Genomic DNA, 25,110 nt, shown 5'->3' with positions numbered 1-25,110 from the left:
ATATATCACCGTCCTGTCTCGTGGGTCGATCGTGCACCTCTCGTTCCTGCCCTAGCCGGAAAGGAATAAGGGGTCGCATTAGTGTTGAAAAGAGCGCGTCGAAATGAGTTCGAAAACAAACGAGGCCATCCCATGTGTGCCTTGAGAACATTTATTCTTTTGCATAATCGACTAGTGAAATAAATCATCAAAAGGCTTGAGCCTGCGCATGCGCAGTCTCGGAAGCAGGACGGCGGTAAACCTGAGTTGCAGTTTCCGCAAAACCGAGCGGCGTTGGCCACTAATGGTAACATGGTTAAAGTCAAGTATTCACAGTGATCGTAAACTGGCAATGGTAGCTTGTGGTAACACTAGGGGGCGGGTGCCGTGCGCGCGAGAGCAAACGTCGTGGAATGATGCTTTTAAATGCCTTAGGAAACTATTTCGTGTCATTCAAAGGTCAGGCCGGAAGCATCTTTTTTATCACTTTGGGGCTGTCCTCTGGACAGTTTAACAGCTATAACAACATAAAAATGAAGGTTCTACCCTTACTCCTTCAGTTCTGCCCCCAGATTCCAGCACCACTTAGTGGTGCTGTAAAGCCGTTCATTTCATCAATCAAAAATTCGCGCAGGTGAAAGATACGCCCGACTGTCTTCTAAATGTACGGTCCAAAGTTTTAAAGCGTTTTAAGGTACTTTATTGAATGTGTCATTTTCGTCTACCCGTAGGCCACGGCTTAGTGTTAGCCGCAGGGCTGACGCTGCGCGGTTTACGGAGGCAACAACGCCTTGCGTCGAGATTTTTTGCGAAGATGTGCGAGCGCGCATGCTCAAAACAACGCTACCTAATTTAAATCACTAATCCGACTGAAAGTTGAATCATTTCCAGACAAACATTGCCTGGCCATGTTAATGGAATTTAAGGTTCCGACAAAGCTTGTAAGTTTTAGTGCTTCAGAAAAAGTTCATTGGGACCGTTCTATAACGAAGAGCCCGGTGGTTCATTTCATGCTGTTGTTTAACGCATGATTTCTCTAGTTAATTGACTAAAAAAAAATAGGACAAAATTGATTTCGCGGTAGCTTCCGTCTTCAAGTTCCAGTCTTGGAAGGTTAAAATGCAAAATATAAAAACATACCCTCACATGGGCCATATTCGATTAATTTTCGTTTGAAAGAGGCTTTTGTTATCGGGGGGGGGGGGGGGGCTTTGTCAAACCTGTGTGCCTCTCCATTGCCAATGCTCTGGCTTCGCGCCTGTACCTAAACATACGGGTTCGTCGGTTTGGGGGTCCTTCGTAGTCTTTGCCCCCCCCCCCCCCTCCCTCCATCCGGGGGTGTCAATTATTCGGTGGCCGAACCAAAGGCCCCACAACCTCTCCCCCATTTTATCAACCTGATTTAGCCCACTTCATTTTGATCGAACGCAATATACGCTTTTAATATTTGTATAGTTTATAGGTCTTTAACTTAAGCAGTACATATAGAAGGCATGCAGGGATTGGATCCAGGGGGCAGACACTGGACGCACGTATCTCTTCTGATCGGCACATGAAGGCACCCCTTAAGAAGTCGCCTTAGGGTGCCGATGACGTTCTTCTGTGACGGTCATGGGAGGAAGGCACGCATTTTGGTTGTGGAGACGAGGATGGGGTTGACAATGAAGGACTTAGGTCACCCCCATATTCTAGGGTTTTTCACTTTTACTTTTACCTTCGTTTCTCTTTAGTATTCCGGCCAAAAACATTAGGGGGCCCAGCCAACATTGGGGGCCCAACTCAATATTGGGGGGGGGGGGGGGGGGAGGCAGGGTACTCACGAAAAAGCAAATCGACACCCGTGCCGACATCTCAATGGCGTTCGGCCGGCAGATAATCTCGGATAATTATCCAGAATGTTGGACAATTTTCCGGGATGGCGTTCGGCACTGCCGTCATGGAAAATTATCCCGGATAATTTTCCGTAGCGGGAGAGAATCGCGGGGAATTTTCAAAGCATGGTCCAGACGGAGAAGCTGTTTTCGATATGCATAGCTATGACCGTTGGCTGTAGGTGGCGCATGGAGACTTATGTGGGGTATCATTTCCGGACCGGCCCAGTAAAAATGGAGAATCTCGGCGGATGATTATCGGAGAGATATTTATTCGTTGAATAATTTTCGCTTGGCCGAACGCGCCCATTCGGATATCCCGCCCCTGCATTCAAGTCCTGTAATTCCACAAGCCATGTGGACGATCAAGGCGAAGAAAAATAAAGTCGTGGAGGCGTTCACAACTGGCGTTCGTGAGCGTGATTTCTAAATAAAACGAGGTCCATTGGCTCTCAATCAATGTTATGCAAGGCACGATGACGTATTCAAACCATGACGCATTGAGAAGCATATTTACTAAACCGAGAATTTTTCTGTCCACAGCTGTCTTTTTCACCTTAAAAGTATACCAAAAGTTAAGGGTTGCGCTTGTTTCATCAAATTCGATGCTGGCTTTAATACCTTTAGATGTCAGACGCTTTCTTCCTTAGGCTGGCGTAAGTATTGCGATTATCCCGTCACTTGAAAACAATGACGTCATTAAATTGGTGACATGCAGGAATGACCACAACTCCTGTATATAGGACCTTGAGGCAAAGGGAAACACCGACGGAAGCAGCGCACGGAATTGGCATGAGTCTTGAATGATGAGTACGGGGGGCAGAAGGCATTGTAGGGGTTGACTGATTGGCAGACACACACCTTCTTGCAACGCAATAAGGATCCAGCGGTGAGTCAAAATGTAATACGAAGAGGTGGTGCGGAGAGCCCGCCAGAAAGCGTTGGACACGTGATTCCCTCCGTTTGCTATGTGTATTTTAGCATGCTGTTTTTTAGGTGGACGCAACCCGGGGAGACGCCTGCGTATCGGCGAATTTTCGGGGTAGGTTTCACAATTTGTCAGGAGTCAGCCCCCTGATCCTTTTGAGAAACTGTGCCCTTGCTGTTGGTACATGGATGACTGGAGTAAGTGAGCTTCATGAAAATGACAGTAAGGGCGGTTGCAAAGCATTACAAGGTGGCTATCTCTTTTTTTCAAATGCAGAAGCATCTTGATGTGTATTGTGCTGCAAATCTGCCCTCGTATTTTGATTTGATGATGATCTGCACAACTCAAGTTCTGCTATGTCATGTGAAGAATAGCATTCATTTAGGGCTAAGGGAGGCATAAGTATCCTACATGTCAATTCATCAGTGCAATTTATGCAGTTCTAATTCCTAAACTGGTGTTGCCCAATTACTTTGGACTCTAAATGGCATGGAACCTGATGTGCTGTATGAGGGTTTATGTTTAATATGGTGTTTGTGTAATGCATGCATGGTTATGGTGCATAAGTATTGAATTCCCCAGCCCATCCTGGTAAGCTTTAAGGTGGTTTATGGTACAATAAATAAACAAACCATGTAACTATGGTGGTTTTCATGCTTAATATATGTGGCTTGATAGCTTTGTTTTGCCATGCTGAGGACATGACAAGTGAGGTAGTGTTGAAACAATTTAAGCATCAGAACTCTTTTGTAATCACTGACCCAACCAAAACAAATAAACAGAAACAATAAGATATTATTATCAAGCAATACTTTCCAAAAGTTTGCTTCTGCTGAGTCATGGTCATTTTTCCATGAGAAAACAGATGGCCAGTCAGTTCTTGGTGGGATGACAGTGGTGGCGGGTTGTTTGGTGTTGAAGTGGTGGCAGGTGCTAGTGGTGCCACAGGCTTTGTATGATTTGATTATGTCTCATACTTGATTCTGAAACATGCTTTTGTGTTATCCACAAATATTACCAGCTTAAGTTGCTTTTTGCCTGGCAGGAAGAGCATGTGTATGTATTGCAAAAAGAATTGAGCCAAGTAGCCATCTTTGAGGCATGCCACACAGTGCTGGTTCACATGATGCCCCTGCACATTCATTAGAATGAGCTGTTTCCTGTCAAGATGAGAAGAAAGAGTGCTCAACTGTCTTCTTTATGATCTCAATCACAGAAGTTTCCAAATTCTTTGATGTGGCAAGAGTTGAAGGCATTCTGATATTTAAGTGAACATTATCCATGTGATTGTCTCCATGGAGATAATTTGCATGGATGAATATTTATTTTTATGTATCTCTGCAATACCTGATGGCAATATAGTTTGGTTGAGAATGCTGAGCAAGCAACATTCATTCCAAAGTGGGACAAGCAAATATTTGTGGTCACAAAAAGATGTTCTTTTTGTACAAAGCTTAACTGTGTCATCTTTTCTTCTGTTCATTTTAAGATGTACACCAAGACATTTTATGATTAGAACTGTTGATATTCTGTGCTTGCACCATGAAAGTGGCAAGTGCTCTGCTCATTCTCATCATATCACTCGTAAGTCTGTCTTGCATCCACATTGGTGTTTATCTTTCCCTGCAATTACCAGGGTCGTTCATGGTGTGAAGAACTTGATTGAATGGTTTTTCACAGGGCATGAAAATGTATAGTGCTATTTTTCAGGACTCAGGTCATTCAAGCCATGGATAGACTATCGAGCAAAGCCAAGGGCGGGGCTGTGAATGGCCAGGACAAGAACTCACAGCTTGATGCCTACTGTGGAGCAGACCCTCTGGCAATAGGTATATGTCCATGCTACTCTGTGGTGTTTGTCTTTCACATCAACCATGATTTCACAGTTTATGTATTCAGCATGGCTGTGTGTTTCTAGGATATGTCCCCATGGTCTGTTGTGAGTCTCATGCATGTGGTGGTTATTTCTTTTTATCCTTGCATGCCTCAATGAGAGGAACCTTTCCTCCAAGGTTGTTTGTTCATTATGCCTTCAGAGTGTGTTAGTTTTGTATCCACTCATGTAGAATCACTGTCATTTCATTTGCATCAAAGCATCATTGTGCTACACACACTGTCCTGTACACACCCACATTATACACTGGTTGCATTCCTGTAACTATCTGGTTCATGTGCTGAATCATTTTGATTCACCACAAATCAGATGGTTACAGAATCAGCTCCGAACCACAACCACCATCTGACTGTTGTGTGACTCCGACGAGAGCATCACTGGGCATCGGCGGGCGCGCCTGACTGCCGTGTGCGCGTGAGACCGCCACTGACACGGCCTGCACCCCCCCCCCCCCCCCCCTCAGCCATGGCCCAGAGCGGGATCCAGGGCGGCGACGACTGGCCGTTCGCCGAGCCGGATCCGGATCCGGACCCGGACCCGGACCCCGGCCCGGACCCGGACGACTGCGACGCCCTCCTGTTGCCCGCGCGCGCTCCCGCCCGTTCTCTCGTCGGCGCCGGTGAGTGGTCCGACCGGCGGCCACGCGGGTGCCCGCACGCATTGGCTGCGGAATGCGTGATGCGAATGGGGCGTGGTGCGGCGCTGTTTTCGGGTACATTGCAGCGTTGTCGACGGGGTCTCCTTGTGACGTGTTGCATTGTAATGATGTGCCTATTTGAACTCTAAAACAGGAAGACAGACTAGAAATAATGACGCGTCATTGAGTTTTCACCGCATGTGAAGACACCGTCTAGCAACACGCTGTTCTGACGTCATATGGCGTTGTACCCTGGCAGGATCTGAACTGGCAATGCGCCCTGATGAGACGCACTACATTGAGGTGCTGTCGCGTAGCATGGATGTTTGTAGATGCAAGCGGATATGGATGCAATAATGTTCAACGGCTGCAGGCAGCGTCGTGGCGGTCCGGGCGTGGCCCGTAGCGCTGACGTCACGTTTCCGCGCCTCGCGTCGGTCACGGTGGTCCGCGCCGCTGCTGTCTCCGGTGACGCGTCGCGACGGCGCCCTCGGGCGGTGCGCGGCGCCTGACGCGCGCGGCCGCGCCGCCAGACGATGCGGACGGCTCGCTGGACGGCTGGCTCAGCTCCTACTACTACACGGTGGCGGAGGGCGACGAGCACCGCGGCCGCCAGCGCGACCCCGATGACCCGCCCGACGACGGGTGCGAGGACGCCGAGGACGACCCGGACCGCTTCCTGGAGGACGGCGAGGAGGACGTGCTGCTGGACTCGGCCGACGCGGCTGGGCTCGCGCCGCTGGACTCCGGGGTACGTCGCCGCTCGCTGTCGCGGCCAGCCGCGCGCGTGCGCGTGGCGCCGGCCGCCGCGCGTGAGCGACCCGACTCTTTACGTGTGCTCTTTACGCCGTGGCGTGGCAGGTCATTGCTTGTGCTCTGTGGTTGGTGTTCAGTGTTCGGTGCTCAGTGCCCAGTGTATTGTGTTCAGTGTTCGGTGCTCGGTGCACTGTGCTCGATGCACTGTGTTCAGTGCACTGTGCTCAGTGCTCGGTGCACTGGACTCGGTGCTCAGTGTTTGGTGCTCATTGCGCTCTGCCCGGTGCTCAGTGCACTTTGCTCAGTACTCGGTGTACTGTGCTCCATGCTCAGTGTAGTGTGCTCGGTGCACTGTGTTTGGTGCTCATTGTTCAGTACCCGGTACTCGGCACTCGTGCACTGGTCCTTCCTGAGTCAGCCCGTGTGACGTTTCAGCCCGTGTCTTCCTGCGGCCACCGGCGTGTTTTGTGGTCAGGTGTAAGCTTTCCCCATTGTCTGCTGGTGCGGTTTGAGCCGTTCTTACTCAGGAACGGCTGGTGTTCCCAACGGCAGCGCCTTGCCCACCGTTGTTACATCGACGTGTCTCCTGTGCACACGTGTGACCTCCCCCGTCGTCCCCCTATATGAGTACTGCCACGTGTCACCAACAGAGCTCAAAAAATCTATCCACGTGGGTGTCAAGGGTATACATATAATTTCGTATCAGCAGACTTCTGTCCGCTCGGCAGCCGCCATCCTCACCTTTCGGCACTGCTGATCCGTTGCCCTCTGACCCCTTCTGACCTCCTCTGACCCCCCTCTGACCTCCGTTGCCCTCTGACCCCAAACCCAGCCATTGTGACCTGCCGCCCGATTAGCCAAGCTCGAGCTGTTTTGATGCCGAGTTGGCCGCCATCCAGCTCATTGTTGTTTGGCGAAACCTTGGCAAGGAGAGTGGCATCAGCCAGCGAGCACGAGCCAAGGGTGCAAAGTATGACAAACATTTGCACCCTGGCCACCCAAATGGCCGAATGTTGCCGCACTGGCCGCTGCGTTGCTCCGTCTGTGATAGGTGACTAGCTAACTCACGCCTCCCGTGTCGTAACTCACGTAACCAACTCACGTCGGTAACTCACGCCTCCCCGTCCGTAGCTCACGTAACTAACTCACGTCGGTAACTCACGCCTCCCCGTCCGTAATTCACGTAACTAACTCACGTCGGTAACTCACGCTTCCCCGTCCGTAACTCACGTAACTAACTCACGCCGGAAACCACGCCTCTCCGTCTGCGGCTCAGATAACCAGCCAGCTCACGCCAATAACCACGCCTCTCCGTCTGCGGCTCAGATAACCAGCCAGCTCACGCCAATAACCACGCCTCTCCGTCTGCGGCTCAGATAACCAGCCAGCTCACGCCTGTAACCACGCCTCTCCGTCTGCAGCTCAGATAACCAATCAGCTCACGCCAGTAACCACGTCTCTCCGTCTGCGACTCAGATAACCAGTCAGCTCACGCCAGTAACCACGCCTCTCCGTCTGTGGCTCTAACCACGCCTCTCTGTCTGTGGCTCAGATAACCAGCCAGCTCACGCTTGTAACCGGCGTCCGCGCTGCTCTCCGGCAGGCGGTGGGCTCGGTGCTGCCCCGGCTGGTGGCCAGCCTCGGCTGGACGGACACCGTGCGTCGGCCCCCGTTCACGGCCGAAGAGCTGGCCGCCCTCGCCATCTGCTCGGCGCCAGAGCGGCACGTCTCGGTCGCGCACGTGGCCGCCTTCGTCCGGCGCGAGTACCCCTTCTTCCGGCAGCAGGCGCAGCTGCAGGTACGTAGGGCACGCGCCGGCGCGCTCGTGTTTGGGGACGTTCACGTGCGGGCCTCGAGCGGACGTCTGGCGGCGCCAGCAGGGTTTGACTGGCATTGGCGCTGGGAATGCAGTGGGAATGGCGCTGGGAATGCAGCGTGCATAGCAGAAGGAAAGAGGTGCGAGCGGTTATGTCGTTCTTCAGGAAGGTTTTGGATTATGTATGAAGCCGAAATGTGTTTCCGAGAGAAATCGGAACTTGATCAACTACCGAACCCCAGATCGATCGGTTAATTTTCGTAATTAGTTGCACTGAAGCTTCCCGTGGTGCCCGCCGCGCGGCGGCCGTGTCGTGTCGCTCTTGCCGTTGCGGCGTCCGGGCTAACCGGTTTTCGCCGAGTCGTGTCGGCCACGTGGTGACTGTATGTCGACGGCGTACCCTTGCGAGACGCGCTCTTGGCGAAAGTGAGTCCACACAGCCGTGGCGCGGCGCCGTTTCGCTCCTCACGTCCGTGGCGGTCGTCGGCGTTTGCCGTGCGCTCGGAGCGGCCGCGCGCGCGGCGCCCGCCACCCGCCGCCGTCCGACCGGAGCCGCCGCTGCCGGCAGACGTGGCTGCAGCAGGCGCTGCTGGCGGGCGCGCGGCGCGACTGCTTCCGCCGCTCGGCGGCCGGCCGCTGGACGGTGACGGCCGGCGGCGAGCGGCGGCTGGCCGAGGCCGTGCGCCGACGGCTGGCGGCCGGCGCCGACCCGACCGAGCCGGCCGGCCCCAGCCGGCCCGCCTGGCAGGAGGACCACTGCTACGCGGCGCCGCGGCCGCCCGTGCGACGCATCAAGCTCGCCACCAAGACGTGACGGGGACGGCGCCGGTGAGAGTGTGGTCCGGAGGGGGGCGGCGCCGTGGTCTGGGTGTTGGGTGAGGCGGGCTCTCGGGTGCTGCAGACTGTGAAGAGTCCCAGCGGCAGGGGTGGCCACAGGGTGTGGACCATCTGGAAAGCCGGATGGGATGCGAGCCGGGGGGGAGGGGGGGGGGGGCGCCCCAAAGCCCAAATCGGCATCGTCATCTGGCGCTGGGACGACGCATCCGGGGTTATAGAAAACGACGCGCCGACCAACGTGTGCATAAGTGTACTTACTAGTGATGAACAGCTCACTCCGGTCCACACATCAACACGCATGTTGGTCGACGTCGAGATGCCGAATAGGACGTTAATCTTGTTACATACATCAAGGTTAGGGTACAGAGACTGCAGTCTGTTACATGCTGCACGTTGTACCGCATTGCTATCTGTGCCAAAGCTGTGCTTTTTGTAAATAGGAGGCACGAAGCCAGCAGTGATCGCTTATGTAAAGGTATGTAGAGGCATAAGGCCACACCAAAGTACCAAGAACCTTCACTGTCCGTTGGGCTCGAAAGAGCCGATACTCGGCGTGCGAGCTCTGGTTCGTGACCCGGGGAGTGATGGCCAGCCGTGTTGCTGCCTCGGCGGCCACACGCGGCGTGACAGATCTGGACGCCGATAGGCGTGACCGTAGCAGTCACCCGGCGCCGCAGAGCAGTCGCGCGGCCGCGGTGGCGAGCGTGGCCGCGCCTGACGCTGCGTCGCCCGTGCCGGCAGGTGGCGCTGCGGCCCGGCCCGGTCTGCCGCCGCCGTTGCCGCCGCCGCCGGCTAGCCGAGCGTGCCTGGCCGCTGTCCGGGGACGCGGCGTCGGACCGTGGCGGGCCGCCTCCGGGCCGGCCGGGCTGCCGGTCCGCTCCGCGGCGTCCTCGCGCTGCGGAGGGGCCGCGCGGGCCGGCCGCTCGCTCGCTCGCGCGCCGGCGCCGGCGGCCGCCTCACCGTCTGGCCTTCTAGTCACGCCGCGTAGAGTCTCCGCACACTCGCAGCGCCGCGCCTCGCCGCCGTGCGCCGCCCCGCGCCGCGCCGCCCGGGCGCCCCGGCCGAGCGGCCGAGCGGCGGAGCTGCGCCGCCGGGACGCCGCCGCCCGCCGGCTGCTCGCGCCGCCACAGGGTCGGGTCCGCGCTGGTCCGCGCTGGTTGGGTCCTGCCACCGGCACGCTCCGGCTCCTGGCAGGTGAGTCGTCGTGGCGGGAGAGTGTTGGACCGCCGCCTGGCGGGGTGGCGTGGGGCGTCGCCTGGGCGCCGTCGGTCTGCCCCGCGTGGGTTCGCGGCTTTGTCGCCGGCCTGACGCCGCCCGCTGAACGTGATATGATTTGATGAGGCGGCATGCCAGTGGCTTGCCTCTGTCTGGTCTGTAGTGACTGAGGAATTGTCCATCCCCCATGCCTGCATCTGATGAACAGCTGTGGCTTATCAGGGTTGGTGGGCCAGTGTCTTGCCTCCGTTTAGCGATGTCGCGTCAGGGTTGGTGCACCGGTCGCTGTCTGTGTGACCTACATTGGTTCGCATCGGCTGCCCCCTTTGTGGCCCGACTTCCGCCTGATCAGTGGCCCGACTTCCACCTGACCGCCACGTCCGCCTGATCAGTCCATTGATGCCGGCACTTCCGCGGCTGCTCGTGCCCCACGCGTCACCGGCTCACCTCTGTCGATCGACAGTGGCCCGCTCCACGGGCGCCGACGGCGCATCGGAAGCGACGGCGGCGGACTGGAGCCGAGGCGGACCCCGACTTCCGCACGCCGGGCGTCCTGCAGCCGGCCGCCGGCGCCGGCGCAGCGCGCCAGGGGACTCCCCACCAGGCCGCTGCCCGCCGCACGACCGCCGGCGGCAGGGGCGGGCCCGCTGGGCTGGGCCAGGCCAGGCGCAGGCTCGGCCGAGCGCTCGCTCCCCCGGCAGGCTGGCTCGGCACGCGCCGTGATGTGATGTGTGCAGGCCCCCGGCTGGCCTGCGGAGCAGAGGCGTGCTCCCGCTGGCTTGCGGAGGGTGGCGACCCCCGGCAGGGGCGGCCGGCGCGGCAGGGGCGCTGTCGCCGCCCCGGGCCGGCCGGCGCGGTAAGCGGCGGCGCGCGCGGGTGGTTTGGCTGTGATGTGGGCTTCCCCGGCCGGTCGTCGCGGGCCCCGGCGCTGTCTCGTTGGACCCGGCCGGTCGCCGCGGGCCCGGCGCTGTCTCGTCGGGCCCGGCCGGTCGCCGCGGGCCCGGCGCTGTCTCGTCGGACCGGGGTGGTCGCCGCGGGCCCGGCGCTGTCTCGTCGGGCCCGGCCGGTCGCCGCGGGCCCGGCGCTGTCTCGTCGGGCCCGGCCGGTCGCCGCGGGCCCGGCTCTGTCTCGTCGGGCCCGGCCGGTCGCCGCGGGCCCGGCGCTGTCTCGTCGGACCCGGCCGGTCGCCGCGAGCTCGATGCCATATCCCGATCATGTTAACTCATTGTACTCTTGTCGCGGTCAACTGTGCTGTCGATTGCAGTCAGGTGGCCGGCCCCTGACGCCGAACCACGTGGTGATAGTGTTTTATCTAGTGTGCGTGTGTGTTTGCGGCACATTGTTTTGCAGTACAGTGCAATGCCTGAGGGCAGGTACCGATGCGCTGTTTCTTCGGGTCTTCGTTGCTGGTGGCCATGCCGAGATCCCATGCGAGCGCCCTTGGCGTTGTTCGATGTGGATTGGCTGGGTTGCTGGCCGTGCTCAGGCGCTGCTGCCGGTCAAAATCAAGAACATTTTTAAAGGAAATCGCACTACATGTCGGGTTATCCACTGGGAGGCGGAGGCGTATAGTGTCTCAAAGATCACAGGAAGTGGATTTTCCCTCCAACGAGAGCTGGCCTCGGACGTGATGGCACTCTAAGGACCAATCATTAACTCGCACGACTCCGCTCCGCTGCGGTCCAGTGTGGGGCCGAAGACTCTGAGACGCGTCTTCCCTCACCAACGCCGCAATAATGTTGGTTTCCGGAAAAGTGGGAGAACACGTCCTTGTCGCATCCCCCCGCTTCTCCCCGCCCCACATCTCTCTTCCCCTCGTCTATGTTGCGCGTCTCCGTTGGCACATGAAATGCTATTTCCAGGTCATTAAGGCACTAGATGCAGCCAAAAGCAAAAGCTTTGTTGATGGGTCTTCAGGATAGCCCTCAATGTTTGTGCAGAACAACAGCATGTTCGCCTTCACTGGTATCGTGCGCATCGGGCCTGATTGTGGTTATTAAGCTGCAAAGATTTAAGTCATTTCGTCGACGTTGTGATCACGGGTGGCGTTCTTGAAACGAGACAAAAATCTCGATTTTCGGAAAGTACTTCCGAGAAAAGGAATCTTGTCATTGGAAGCAGAACGGATTTTCACGACTGGAGCGCAAAATAGCAAGCCGTTAATCATTGCTTGCAAGGGAATTTCCGGACCTTTTTTTGCATCCAATCGCCTTATGTTCAAGATACCATCAGTGTCCGACGACGACGGCACATGACCCAAAACACCGCGCCAGGCCTTGACCCAGAACTGTATTCTGCTGCTGCAGCCCCCCCCCCCCCCCCCCCCCCCATCCATGGCCTCCGTCGTGCTGAGCCGACAGGGTTAGCCCGCTGAATCAGGTGGGTGTCGGTTAAGCCTCTTGAGGCCAAACGCACGTCCCTAACCAAAAAAAACTCGAACTTGACGTTTTTCGTTTCCGGAGCTCGCTGCTAAGCAGCGCGGGCGGTCGACACTACAGCCCCCCCCCCCCCCCCTCTGTTCGAGCCCGGAAGCAGGATGAGCGGGATGTGACCTTAACCTGCCGGCGGTGGCGTGCCATGGGGGCGGACGTCCGGACGGCCGCTGGCGGCGGCGGCGGAGGACACCGCCAGACAATGGCCGGCATGCGACACACGCACGTCACACACCGGCGCAACGACAGCGTGACACCTCAGCGTGACGGCGAGGCGTGACGAGCAGCAGCGGCGCCCGCCGCCCACGGCGAGAACCTCGGCGAGGCCCCGACCGGACCGCCGGCGGCGCTGGCCCCGACATATGCCAGTCATCGGTGATCTGATCTGTTTTCGAGGCGCGTAGTCGTGCGAACGTGAGCGGGGAACCCAGCACGGCCGGCGCAGGTCTTCCGGCACGTCAGCCAGCGTCCACCGGACGAGTCTGGTGGTGCTGCGCTGTGGAACTCGCGACGGGCGAGCCGTATCAGCTGTCGCGTGACAAAACGCGCCCGGGACAAACGGAAGGTTTCTGGTGTTCGTCGCTTCAGTCAGCGGACGGAGCTGTCCAATGTTGGATGGACAGCTCAGCCAGCGCCGCTAAACTCCGTGTGGCGGGACGATTTGGAGTCCGAGTGAAGGGCTGTCCTGTAAACCAGAGAATGAAATGACCGTGAATTATCGGTGCGGGGTTGTAATCCAGTGGGGTATTGAGAGGCCCGGAGGGGGATAAACAGCGAATCCGACCGAATAAAGCTGGATCCCGGTCCACGGACCTCGCTGCCGTTCCCGTTATCAAGATGTTCCACGTGGTGCGTCACGTGACGGGTCTGGTTGCCCAAACCGCGTCAGATACTGCGTCACTGCGTAGCGACGACATTGCAGTGGCGCTGGTGCCAGACAAATGTGAGTGGGGCCCTGTCGCCCACGGTGAAAGGCTCGGCGGGACGTCTGAGGTACAACCACAAGAGCTGCTGTGAGCCAAGCTTATGGGCGCGCGTCACAGTTTGGCGGTGTCTGAAAAAGTCGATGTGGCAAAGCACCAGCACTGGCATCTTCTAATGGAAATGTGGTAAAGTGACAACAATTCCATCGAAGTTTGTTGCAATCCGCTGGTGAAGGACGTCGAGTACCGAATTCTCCACTGATGTGTCTGCCAGTTTACAACACGTGCACCGTCCTCTTCGCCCCCGCACCGCGCCACCACCGCCCCCGGCACCAGAAAAGCACCGCCGCCGGCATCAGACCAGCACCCCCCTCGAGCCAAACCAGCGCCGCCCCCACCACAAAACCAACACCGTCCCTGGCATCGCACCACTACCGCTCACCGCACCAAATCAGTACCGCACCTGGCACCAGACCAGCACCATTCTCTAAACCGAGCCAGCGCCGCCCCCAGCACGAAACCAACACTATCCTCGGCTCCAAACCAGTACAGCCCATGACACTTAAAGTGCACCGCCCTCGTCACTAGGCCAGCACCACTGCCTACACCAAACCAGCACGCCCTCGGCACTAAACCAGCTCCACCCTGGGCATGAAACCGCCACCGCTGTCTGCACCACAACAGCACCACGCCAGCAACGCTCCCGGCACCAGACCTGCACCGCCCTCGGCACCAGAACAGTACGGCTCTCGGCACCAGACCAGCATCGCCCTCGGCAACAGACCAGCACCACTCCTGCACCAAACACCTCTCCCCACACCACACCAGCACCACTTCTTGCACCAGACCAACACCGCTCCCGGCACCAGGTCGGTTCCCGGCATCGCCGCCTGTGGAGGTGGAGATGGAGGTTTCCGCGATGACGATAGCTCGATGCCCCATCAGTGCTGTTGGCTGAAGACGTCAGTGGCTACGCCTCTGGGGACCTGGCGCTGACGCCTGTGGGCCAGCAGCGAAGCTGGTTGGAATTGAGCGGTGACGCTGGCTGAAGGTGTCATCAAAGACGCTGGCTGAAGATGTCATCAAAGACGCTGGCTGAAGGTGTCATCAGAGACGCTGGCTGAAGGTGTCATCAAAGACGCTGGCTGAAGGTGCTTTCAGTGACGCCGGCTGAGGTATAATTAGTGGCGCTGGCTGAAAGTGCCATCAGAGACGCGGGCTGAAGGTCCCATCAGTGACGCTGGCTGAGGGTGTCATCAGAGACGCTGGCTGAGGGTTCCATTAGTGGCGCTGGCTGAAGGTACCATCAGTGACGCTGGCTGAAGGTACCATTAGTGACGCTGGCTGAAAGTGCCATCAGTGACGCCGGCTGAAGGTACTATCAGTGACGCTGGCTGAAGGTGTCACTAGGGACGCTGGCTGAAGGCACCATCAGTGATGCTAACTGAAGGTGTCACAAGTGACGCTGGTTGAGGGTACCATCAGTGACGTTGACTGAGAGAGTATGACCTAACAGTGACGCCGGCTAGATCACTGATAATTCAAAATTGCTGACAGCTGCTGATGCTTACCAGTAGCACGCAGTGGTCATTTGACTTTGGAGGTTCGCTGTCCTTAACGACGCGTGGAACCTGGAATGCGGCAGAGTTGCTGTCCGGCGGCTTGGATTTGAATATGTTGTCCTGACGCCGAATTCCGCATGTTTATGTATGACGCATGCTTCGTGGGACGGCTGCAGGCTGACCTGGATCTGGTGGATCTGATCTGATCTGATCTGATCTGATCTGATCTGGTGGATCTGACCTGGATCCTCCGCGGCAGGCTGACCTGGATCACGAGGGCCGCTGCGCCAGCCCCGTCCTGGGGGGGTCCCGGCCTCGGGTCCAGGTAACCGCTGTCAGGGCCCTGCCGCAAGCCATCCCAACGTCAGCTGGCGGCCTCAGCTCGGACGCCTGATTACCGACAGCTCAGCGCTCCCCCCCTCCCCCCCCCCCCCCCCCCCCCCCTCCCGATGACCTCGGCGTCGCCGGCGACCCTGACCGCGACGGTGCGCCCGACATTGGCTGCCGGCGCGCCGCCTCCGCGGCTAAAAGGCGCCGGCGGCCACGGCGTGCATCAGTCCTGCCACGGCCGATCCCGCCGAGCCATGGCGCGCTGGCTGCTGCCCGTGACGGCGAGCGTGGCGCTGCTGGCCGCCCTCCTGCCCGCGCCCGCTGTCGCGCTGCCCTGCGCCATCTGCACGCTCGGCTGCCCGGAACTCAACTGCCCGCACGGGATCGGCGTGCGCACCGGACCTTGCGACTGCTGCCCGCCCTGCGCGATCGCCACGGGGCAGCCCTGCAAGCTGCCCTTCTCGTGCGCGCCCGGCCTGATCTGCGCGCCACTCGGCGGCAAGAACAAGAACCAGAAGTTCTGCCTGCCGGCCGCCGGGTCGCGCCGACGCCGTTCCGGGTGGCTCTGATGATGCAGAGGCTTCGGGTAACGAAGCAAGACTGTTAGCTGACGGTGGGAAGACGACATCCCGGCTCTCAGCCGAGACGAGTCCTCTAGCTGATTGTGTTCTAGTGGTGCCAGACGACGCGCGCGGAATTGACGGTGAGGCCATAGGTCGGGTACGGCGTTCGCCGCGCCCCGCGAAGATCACCGTGCGCAAACAGCACTATTCTCGTGTGGCAGCTAGATCTCAGTTAAGTGCCCGCGCGCCAAATCAGGGACGTCCGGAATAGCTCGGCCCATCGGATGATGTGACGCGCCCTCGATGACCTCACTGTTAGGTCACTCCCGTGACGTTTGTTCTCCGCAGACCTTTGGTCTGTTCATGCAATGTGTTCTAGCATTGTGGTCACATATTGACCACGCATAAAATGATGAAAGTGGACAACTTTCGTTTGCATTAGCCCGAAGACGGATGTGTGCGTCGGCACGGACCCGCCCAAGGACTGGGCACCGATCCCCGCTGCCGCCCCAACCCCGAGCAGTCTACTCAGCGCACGTGCGCACGCGGTACTCGAGCCCCAACGGCCTGCACCACTGCTGGTCACCGAAGCGCGACAAAGTTGCGGTCCTCTGACCCAGTTCCCGGGCCAGGTCATCGGCGGACTGTGTCCGCGAGGCCGTGGGACGCGAACCGGCGTGGCTGTGAAAAGCCGTGGGTGTGGCCTCGCAGCCGAGCATACAGCCTAGCGATAAGCGCCTACCGGTGTACTGCCGGCGGAGTCCCCCAGACATGCCAGTCCCCGCGGGGCGACAGACGGATTCGTCAGCATGGCGTGACGTGCCGAACAGACCGCGCGCGCTCGACGGCGCGCCCCGGGCCCAAACGCTGCTAGCCCAAACGGCAATAATACCACAGACCCCTCGCGCGGGGCCACATCTGATCATCTTGCTACCACTCCCCTCCCCTGAACTAGATCGGTTGAATCTCAAAATGTTTCAAACATTTATCGTCAGCTGGCCGTTGACGAATCGGCTTTTCCTCCTGTTTAGAGTTTTTACCAGTTTTTTTTTTTAAGACTACTACGGTCGCGCGGTTTGCCCGGGCCGACGGGCAGCCGCTACCGGTATAAAGACCTCTAACTAGCGCATATTCATGATGCGCACAGCGCATCCAATTGCACATTGTCGGCTCCCTGCAAGCCCGCGCACCCCTTGCCACCCGTTTTTTCCGCGACGGCCGTCTACGAGCCTCCGCACCCCGATGTCTCGAGTACGCCGATGCCCAAAACCCCGGCCGAAGCCGCATTACGCGTAGTAACGGTTACCAAAGTGTTGGCTCGCCCGTACTAGAGATAAACCCAGCGAATCGCACGGCACCCAGACGCACGCCTGGCTTCTCCTCCCCCCCCCCCCCCCCCCGCCACGTACCTGACGGCGCACCGAAAACACCAGACCTCGGGGCGCCGAGCTGGACCGAGACCAGCTTCTGCACTTGACACACCAGAGCGCCACGCGCACTGAACCAGGAATTATCTCACCACCGGCCCTGTCCGCCCTAGGCTAAATTTCACTGCGGTGGCGCTGTTGGCAGCCGTCCCCCCCCCCCCCCCCATTCGACCTGTTCCGGCGCAGTGGAGCACTGTCGGCAGACGCCGGCGAACTTCAGTGGCTCGATCTACTGTGGCGCAAGTCTCCCGTTTGGCCCTCCACCGCGCCTTGGACAGTACTTACGTCCATCTCTGCCTGTAACGTGATCGCCGCTTCGTCAAGTCTTTCCGGGTCTCAAGACGCGTCCAACAATACTTTGGATCGATGCAGCCCTTTTCTACTGGAGTCGCACTCCCCGCCTCTGCGGCGACGCCCCGCCTTCGTGTGTTGCCTCGGTCGACCCGCACCCACGGACCGTCTGCCGCTCCGCGAGGACGCGCGAACGCCACTCTTTCCAGCTCTGTATCATGCCACCCAGCGCTGCACACTTCCTGAGCTCATCGCACTACTCTGCATGGAGTAATCCAAGCGCACATTCTTCGCTCGCGACTGATAAATAAGCGCCGCACGCTCACACATGACGCCCATAGCGTCACGGTACAAATATAACGAGATTCAGTATCTGACAGCGGCTGGAACTTAGGAACAGCCCCAAATTGAGACAGCAAGGCACGGCACGCCTACGCGTCCAGCCCTCGCTGGTACGGGTGCGTTCCAGGACAGACTAGGAAGCGAGCAACGGCATGACCCGTGTTCCCGTTGTCGCGTTTGTACGGACTTCACATTCACAGCCTCAGTTTCCCTCATCGCAGCATCATCACAGAAAAACACAGCACACGGCGGTCCGTCGAGGTATCAGCCAATACCCTCCAGTTAGTCCGGCATTCTTACCACCAGTCACTGGTTGTACTTGGTTGGGTCCGGTCGGCAGTCGACAAACACGATACAAAGTATTGCTCGAAGTACATAATTTATAGGGCAAAACTTTACCCTTGATTTCGACCTTATGTCAGTCCCAAACTGCAGACTACTTTTCTCCCTACATTTCGTTTGGTCTCCTTCCCGGCCCTTCATCTGGTGGTTACGTGGTGTATCTCGAAAGCATACATTTAATGCCGTGAGAAAGGACCGGATCCAATCAAATCTCCTCCAGAAGTGGGCGACTGTGAGCTCCGCTCGTTCAGTTTTAATTTCATCTGAACAACTGACTGTTGTCGGGCCACCGTCCGAAGAGGACGCGCACCGCTAGAGCTGCCGACCGGACGCCGGCGGTGGTAAGGTGTGCCTGTCGGGACGCGCACGCGTGCACAGCGGATCGCTCGCGCGGTCTCCGTTTATTGGCCACGGCGCGACAGCGATCAGAAGAAGAAGCCGAGGATCTTGCCGCCCAGATGTTTCCGCCGGGCCTCGTCGTGGTCCATGATGCCGCCCGATGTCGTCATCACGATGTACCTGCGACGGGCGGGCGGGCGCGGTCAGACTCGGGGTCGCTCAGACGCTGGCGACACCTACCGCCGACCGACACAACCACAGTTACAGCCTGTGCGGCTGCTGCTTGTGGGGGCTTTGGGCACGCTGGCTGCTGCGGAGCATGGGCAGATGAAGCTGCCACAGCCGGCTCAGCAGTTAAAGCCACCACAGCTGCCTCAGCAGCTGAAGTCACCACAGCTCGCCCAGCAGCTGAAGCTACCACAGCCGGCTCAGCAGCTGAAGTCACCACAGCTGGCCCAACAGCTGAAGCCACCACAGCTGTCTCAGCAGCTCAAGCTGCCAAAGCCAGCATAGCAGCTGAAGCTACCTGGTGGCTTCAGCTACTATGGTAGGGTGGTGGGGTGTGATAGGGTGGTGCTACACGTTCCAGCACATAGCCTCTTTGCATTTCGTGCAAGGCCAAGACCTGAGTTGCCATAGTGATCGCAATCGCGAACATACGTAACGCTCCCAGCTGCGGACACCAGCACGAGTGATGCTGGATAAACAAAAAAACTAGACTCCCAAATCTGTGATGCTTGAAAGATGCCCAGATCTAAATCTGTGGCTCTCCCATTACAAAGTAGAAGTAATTAGCAGGACGCGCTTTGACATTCTAACACTATACACACCGTACTCTGCTGATTTCTGCTCAAACCGCGCGTGGTTGCGTCGAAACTTCTCAATGACCGATACAGGGTGTTACATTGCAAAGAGGGCAGCACATGTGTACAAACTTAATGACAAGCAGAGCGGTTGTGAGCGCTAACCAGAGCAGCAGCTCAAGCCACCTCCTATAGCAATGTGTTTGTGTTTGGGCTTGGATGAAGACGGCCGCGGCGCGGCGATTGACATGAGGTCCGTGTTGTCATGTGCTGATGATAAAATGCTCTTCATAGCTCATAATGCCTGTGCCATACTTAATGTGGCCACATATGGTACCCAAAATAAGCCAGCCACCACAGCTGAGCCAGCTGTGGTGGCCTCAGCTGCTGAGCCGGCTGTGGACCACAGCCAGCTCAGCTCAGTGAATTCAAACATTCACTTCAGCTATTGTTTCGATAAAGGCATGTTGCCAAAATATGAACCCAATTACATCTCCACTCTCCTGCTTTTCCTCCAAGGAATAAGGCTATCACTGCTGTTTTATCTGTGCAAACCACTATTCAACATTAACTTGATTCTGTTAAGGCACACAATTTCAGGGAGGCAGCTGCATAATTGGAAGTGGGGACAGGGTCTCATGCCGTCCACAGCCGCATCGAGCAGACTGACCCGAACTGTCTGGAGGGCAGCAGGTTGTTGCACCACTTCTCCATGTCCGTCAGCTTGATGTCAAAGCGCGGCGAGATGACGCCGCACTTGTTGAGGCGGCCTGTCAGGTTCACCACGATCTTGCCAGCGCGGTGGTCGTCGATAATCTCGAACTCGCCAATGTAGCCTGCGGCGAGAGGCATCCCGGGTCAAGTGGACGCCGCAGTTCAGAGTCCCCGCCCCATCTGGCCATGGTGGGCCATAGAGGGTAAAGCTCCTTGCAAGCTGTTGCTTTCCGTATCTGTCCATCACAAAATTCACAAGTTGCATCACAAATAACAGAAATGCTGACTTATATTTACCTCAAAACATCACACAGGGTATAAGATGACTGATGCTGGAGGCCCTAAATGCCAAATATTAACTGAGTTCAGAAGCCAATCATGTTTTTCACCAACATTTTCAAGGTCTTACATTTTGGATATTGAAACAGAACTAATATGGATGTCAAGACAAATGAGCCTGTGACCCTGCAATCAACTGTCAATGATTTCCTGTGCAGTCTGATGCTGTCCAGGCAAGCTTGCTTAGTAGGCCAGTACTTTGTTATGGCACTGGTGCAATGTCTATGCACATCACAGACACTGTATTCATTATAGGAAAAAAAATATGTATTTTTCCAGGTCAATTACATCCAAAGCACTTGACTTCATCTCCCAAATGCACCAATGTAATACATGATATCTCTGAATATATCATCCTTTACTTTCCTGGATAAGAAACAGTCATAGTTCCCCAGTTTATGTTGATTACTTTTCATTAAATCCAAAAGGTCCAAAAAGGCCTGACACATAGGATTCTTAAAAGGCTGTTGCACAATTCAGCATCCAAATACAGCTGTGCCTGTCATGCATCTCCTTTACTTCCTTTTTCTGAGCCTTCAGGCAATCTTATTTACAAAAGTCTTTTAGCAGAATAAAGCCTCTAAATGCATTTCAATGGTAACAGTTTAGTTGTTAAATTTGATCCAATCAGACCAAATATATCAAATGCGTGCTTTCCATATAAAATATGTATCCTCATAAATTAAGGTAACAAGCAATTATTTCAATTATCACAATATTTTTTGGGCAAAATCATTTGAAAATTTCGCAGTGACCTTGCATACTACTCCCTGGCATGTGTGTCACATTCAGCACACCAATGTCATGGCAGTCTGCAAAAGCTGGCAGACCTGTGAAGAAAATATTTGGGGCAGGCATGCTCCTGCCCTGAATGGAACAGCAAATTTATCTGTAACATTTTCCAAACAATCAGACTTGCACCTACTGACTAACAACCGCGTGTTCTGCTCAAGATAGGTCAGAATCACACTGAATGTACCAACCAATGTTATCCATTACATCTTTATGTTATCAACACTTCTGCACTAAGTATATGATTTGTGTACCTGTTCAGCATATGCAGCATTAGCAGCAGCAAAAATGAAGTTGCATGAGCAGCCACATCCAGAACAGGACTAAATAGTAAAGCAGCAATGAAGATAACTATGCTGTATTAAAGACCAAAGGTACACTACACCTTTGGCTGCTCCTGCTTTGAGTAAACACCATTACTTTGTTACCTTTGCATACTGGTGCATTTTGTAGTCCCACCCAACCTCTGCCCTGGCTCAACACCTGCCCAGACATACTGAGTTGCTCCAAAACAAAATGAGCCACCTCAGCTGCAAAATAGCTACCCAAAAACTTCACCAAACTTGCACCAAATATCAATTCTAACCTTAACTCTGCCTGAATAAAATATTGTTGAAATCTGTTACACTTAGCAGACCTGTTGGTTAGTTTGTCAAGCATGCTGTTGGGATTCTTAGAACACACCCAGCTGCTGAGGCAACATGGCATCAACCACCTCTCCCCCTGGCACAAAGGGCAGGCACTGCAGGGAGTCAAACCTTGCACATCTGGGAAACCAGACATGCAGTGGTCAGCAGGCATGCCAACCATTGCATTACTGATACCCTGGTTACTTGAATGCTATGTCAGCACCCCAATCAGCACATGGATGCCTGCATAGCCATTCAACTCTGTTAAATAGTAATGTCACATCATGGGCATAAATGCATAACTTACCTTGATTTCAACACCTTAATCTGCGCATCAATCCATGCCACATGATCAACTCACCATGTTTCATCATGACAGTCAGGAACCGTACAACAACCTTTGAACAAGGTCTGAGAAGAACTTGACGTTTTCCTCGTCGCTCTGCATTGTTAATCGCATTCAATGCGTCGGCCAGCGCGTTCATGCGCACCATCTTGGCAGTGCGGAACTACGTGGGTACTGGATAAGCACCTGTCGGAACCGAACGTTTGCATCATTCCCCAGGAAACCACGCACAGTAAAGCAAACACACAACCATAGAATACGAAAGCACATCTTGCTTGCCATTCAGAGTACCACGTTTCCACACAGTTTTGTCTATTCTCGACAATAACCACCAAAGCCCGCGCTACCACCGTCCACCCTTACCTCGCGAACACCAAAAGGAAGAGCCCCGTGTAGTGGTGATAGAACGCAGTATAATGCACTGAAAACATGTTTGAAAAATGAAGAATCGAGTATCCTCCATTGAATTAGTTGTTTGAAAAGAATTCAAGTCATTTGTTAAAGAAAACAGGTACTGTGTTCTAATAAAACCTGTAATGGTTCACAAGAATTGACGAAATTATAATTTTACTAGGGATAAGGCTAGCAAATGACAATACGGCATTAAAGTCTGTGCAGCACGAGGCTGCGCGGGCCGCAGATATTGAGATATTTTTTTGCACTACAGCCTTGGAGTTTAAATTTCAGGGCCCTACGCCACATGATAACTGAGTTCTTAAACAATTCTTCATATGTTTATGCATGGCGGGTATTTCTACGAGATTACAACACAATCCTGGTACATTCCCCGCACTCTGCACTTTTAGGAGTGTTGCGTCTTTTACGGACTGCTTATCCGTCTGGTTTTGCTCGCACTGAGAGCCATCCAATAAAAGCAATATTTATTCTGAGAAGCACATGCATATTGTGTTACTTCAGGTTAAAGGTGAGTGCGCTGAGCAACATAGATGATACCTGGGCGGTCAGCGCGGCAACAAGGTGTCATGGACAGCAGGACGGTGCAGCAGAGGGGAGAGGGTGACAAAGAGGGCACCTGTCTGCATGCCGATGAGAAAGTGAATGTTTTCGCCCCCTCAAACTTGCACGTTTAAAAATTGCTGCATCTGGCAGCCAATTTTTATTGTATCAACCCAGGCAATACCATTTGAAAAGCTTGTCACAAATTTGCAGACTGGCTTAACATATGGAGGAGTTAGCATGTCAAAATATTAGGCACCATGGGTGTCGATTTGTATTCTTTTGCGAGAGCCCTGGCCCCCCCGAATGTTGAGTTGGGCCCTCCCAATGTTTGCTTGGCCCCCCTTATGTTTTTGGATGGCATACTACAAAAAGGGGGTAAAAGATTATCATACCACAAAGACCATCTTCTTTGATTTGTCTGCGTATAGTGGCGTCTCGTGCCACTCTCAGAACGAAAACTCACGGTTGCTCTCATCACGAGATACAAATCGCAACACCTGAGCGGAAAAACGATGCAATAAACTGCACATACCTAGCGCCATAAGACACACAATGGTTCGTAAGGTTAAAATCAAAAGCTGTGGAATATGAGAATGACCACGTCCTTCTTGGCCAAGCTCGTCCCCGTTCCCAGAATCAAAATGCGTGCCGCCTGCCATGGCCGCCATAGGGGATCGCCATCGGCACCCTAAGGTGGCCTCTAAAGTCTTCACGTGCCGATCAGAAGAGGTCCAGTTCATGCTCCCTGGATCCAACCCTGCATGACTTCTATACTGCTTAAATTAAAGACTTTACAAATTATCACAGCGCAACTCATTTAAGTAACCTATTGCAGTTTGCCACAAAAAAGTGGGCTAAATCCGGTGAGAAAAAATTTGGGGGGGGGCGGGCGGGGTAGGCCGCTGGGCCTTTGGTTTGCCCCCCCCCCCAAATAATTTACAAAATTGACACCCCTGCTAGGCACCTAGTGCCTATATGGTGATATCTGGAAACAACTAACATCATACTCATGGTAGTATGTTTAGGTGCTTACTGCCTGGTATGCCAATGGTTAAGACAGCTGTTCTTTAATTATTTGACTCACCATTCCGTTTTTAATCGTAAGCATTGAAGGGCTCAGAAGAGCATTGGGAGAGGGGCTCAAGTCAGTATTGGGCGCTCACACTCCCCGCTAAAAAGGATATAAAGTGACGCCCCTGCCGATAAATGAGCTGGAGAGTAACACACTGTGAGGGAGGACAGCGACAGCGCAGAGTCCAGGGGGCGGGAAAACTTATATAGATGGCGCGCGCTTCCACAGCATGCCTCAATGCATACTAAGACGGAATTCCTTTCAGACGTGCTACGCCGGTTGTGTGAGTGGTAAGGGGTCTAGCCGCACCTTGTTCCCAGAACAGCACATGACGCGCCACGCCCCTCCGCCGCGGCGCGTCACAGAATACACACATTCGGTCGATGGCACCCCTCCCTTGATACTCGGCCAATGGCACTTAGTTTTTGTCGTCGCCTCTCTTCAAAACCCGTGGTGCTACGTTCCACTTTTCTTAGAATCCCCACAGCGAGAAACGGAGTTTCGACCTTGCCCTCCACAGACCGTCAGGCAAAGAAGATTTATTGGGTTATAATGCGCTATCTCGCCCAACATGTCGTGGTAATCATACCTTTGCTGCGCTTCTGGTTATGTTCTCTTGTCGTGGAACGTAGCGGCAGCATGACCAAATTTTTGAGCTTATCCCTTTTGCGTGGCCGGGCGCATGGCGCGAGCTGTTTAGGCCCGATAGCAGCAGATGCCACAAAAGCGGCCTTAGTTCCTGGCATCGCCGCACGGTGGCGCCACGCCCCTCGCCGATACCGTTGATCGTGGCTAGGCGGAGTTCGAGCCGATGGGCAGCGACGGGCGCCTCCGACCCGGGCGGCTCCAGTCAGCTACTGCTGGCGGAATCCGCTGTTCATCGCGCATGCGCACCTCGCAATGCGGTTGGATGTGAAACCCGGAGCAGATTTCGGGTCGGCTTCATCCACCAGCTCAACCAGGGGAAACCC

General features: G+C 55.5%; 1 protein-coding gene across 1 annotated transcript; it reads right to left on the bottom strand.

Moving 5' to 3' along the window:
• Window positions 1–18,527: 18,527 nt before the first annotated feature.
• On the bottom strand, window positions 18,528–22,320 carry LOC119113950 (40S ribosomal protein S15a). Its single transcript, XM_037238183.1, has 3 exons — window positions 22,123–22,320; window positions 19,958–20,123; window positions 18,528–18,664 (listed from the first exon to the last, which is right to left on the bottom strand). The coding sequence occupies exons 1-3, from the start codon at window positions 22,253–22,255 to the stop codon at window positions 18,571–18,573; spliced, it is 393 nt and encodes a 130-aa protein (XP_037094078.1). The 5' UTR covers window positions 22,256–22,320; the 3' UTR covers window positions 18,528–18,570.
• Window positions 22,321–25,110: the final 2,790 nt, after the last annotated feature.

The sequence above is a fragment of the Pollicipes pollicipes genome, unplaced genomic scaffold (genome assembly GCF_011947565.3).
Source record: "Pollicipes pollicipes isolate AB1234 unplaced genomic scaffold, Ppol_2.1 Scaffold_7262;HRSCAF=8765_pilon_pilon_pilon, whole genome shotgun sequence".
In the NCBI taxonomy this organism is placed as follows: domain Eukaryota; kingdom Metazoa; phylum Arthropoda; class Thecostraca; order Pollicipedomorpha; family Pollicipedidae; genus Pollicipes; species Pollicipes pollicipes.
Note: the sequence above shows the minus strand (reverse complement) of the source record. Positions and strands in the feature narration are given on the sequence as shown.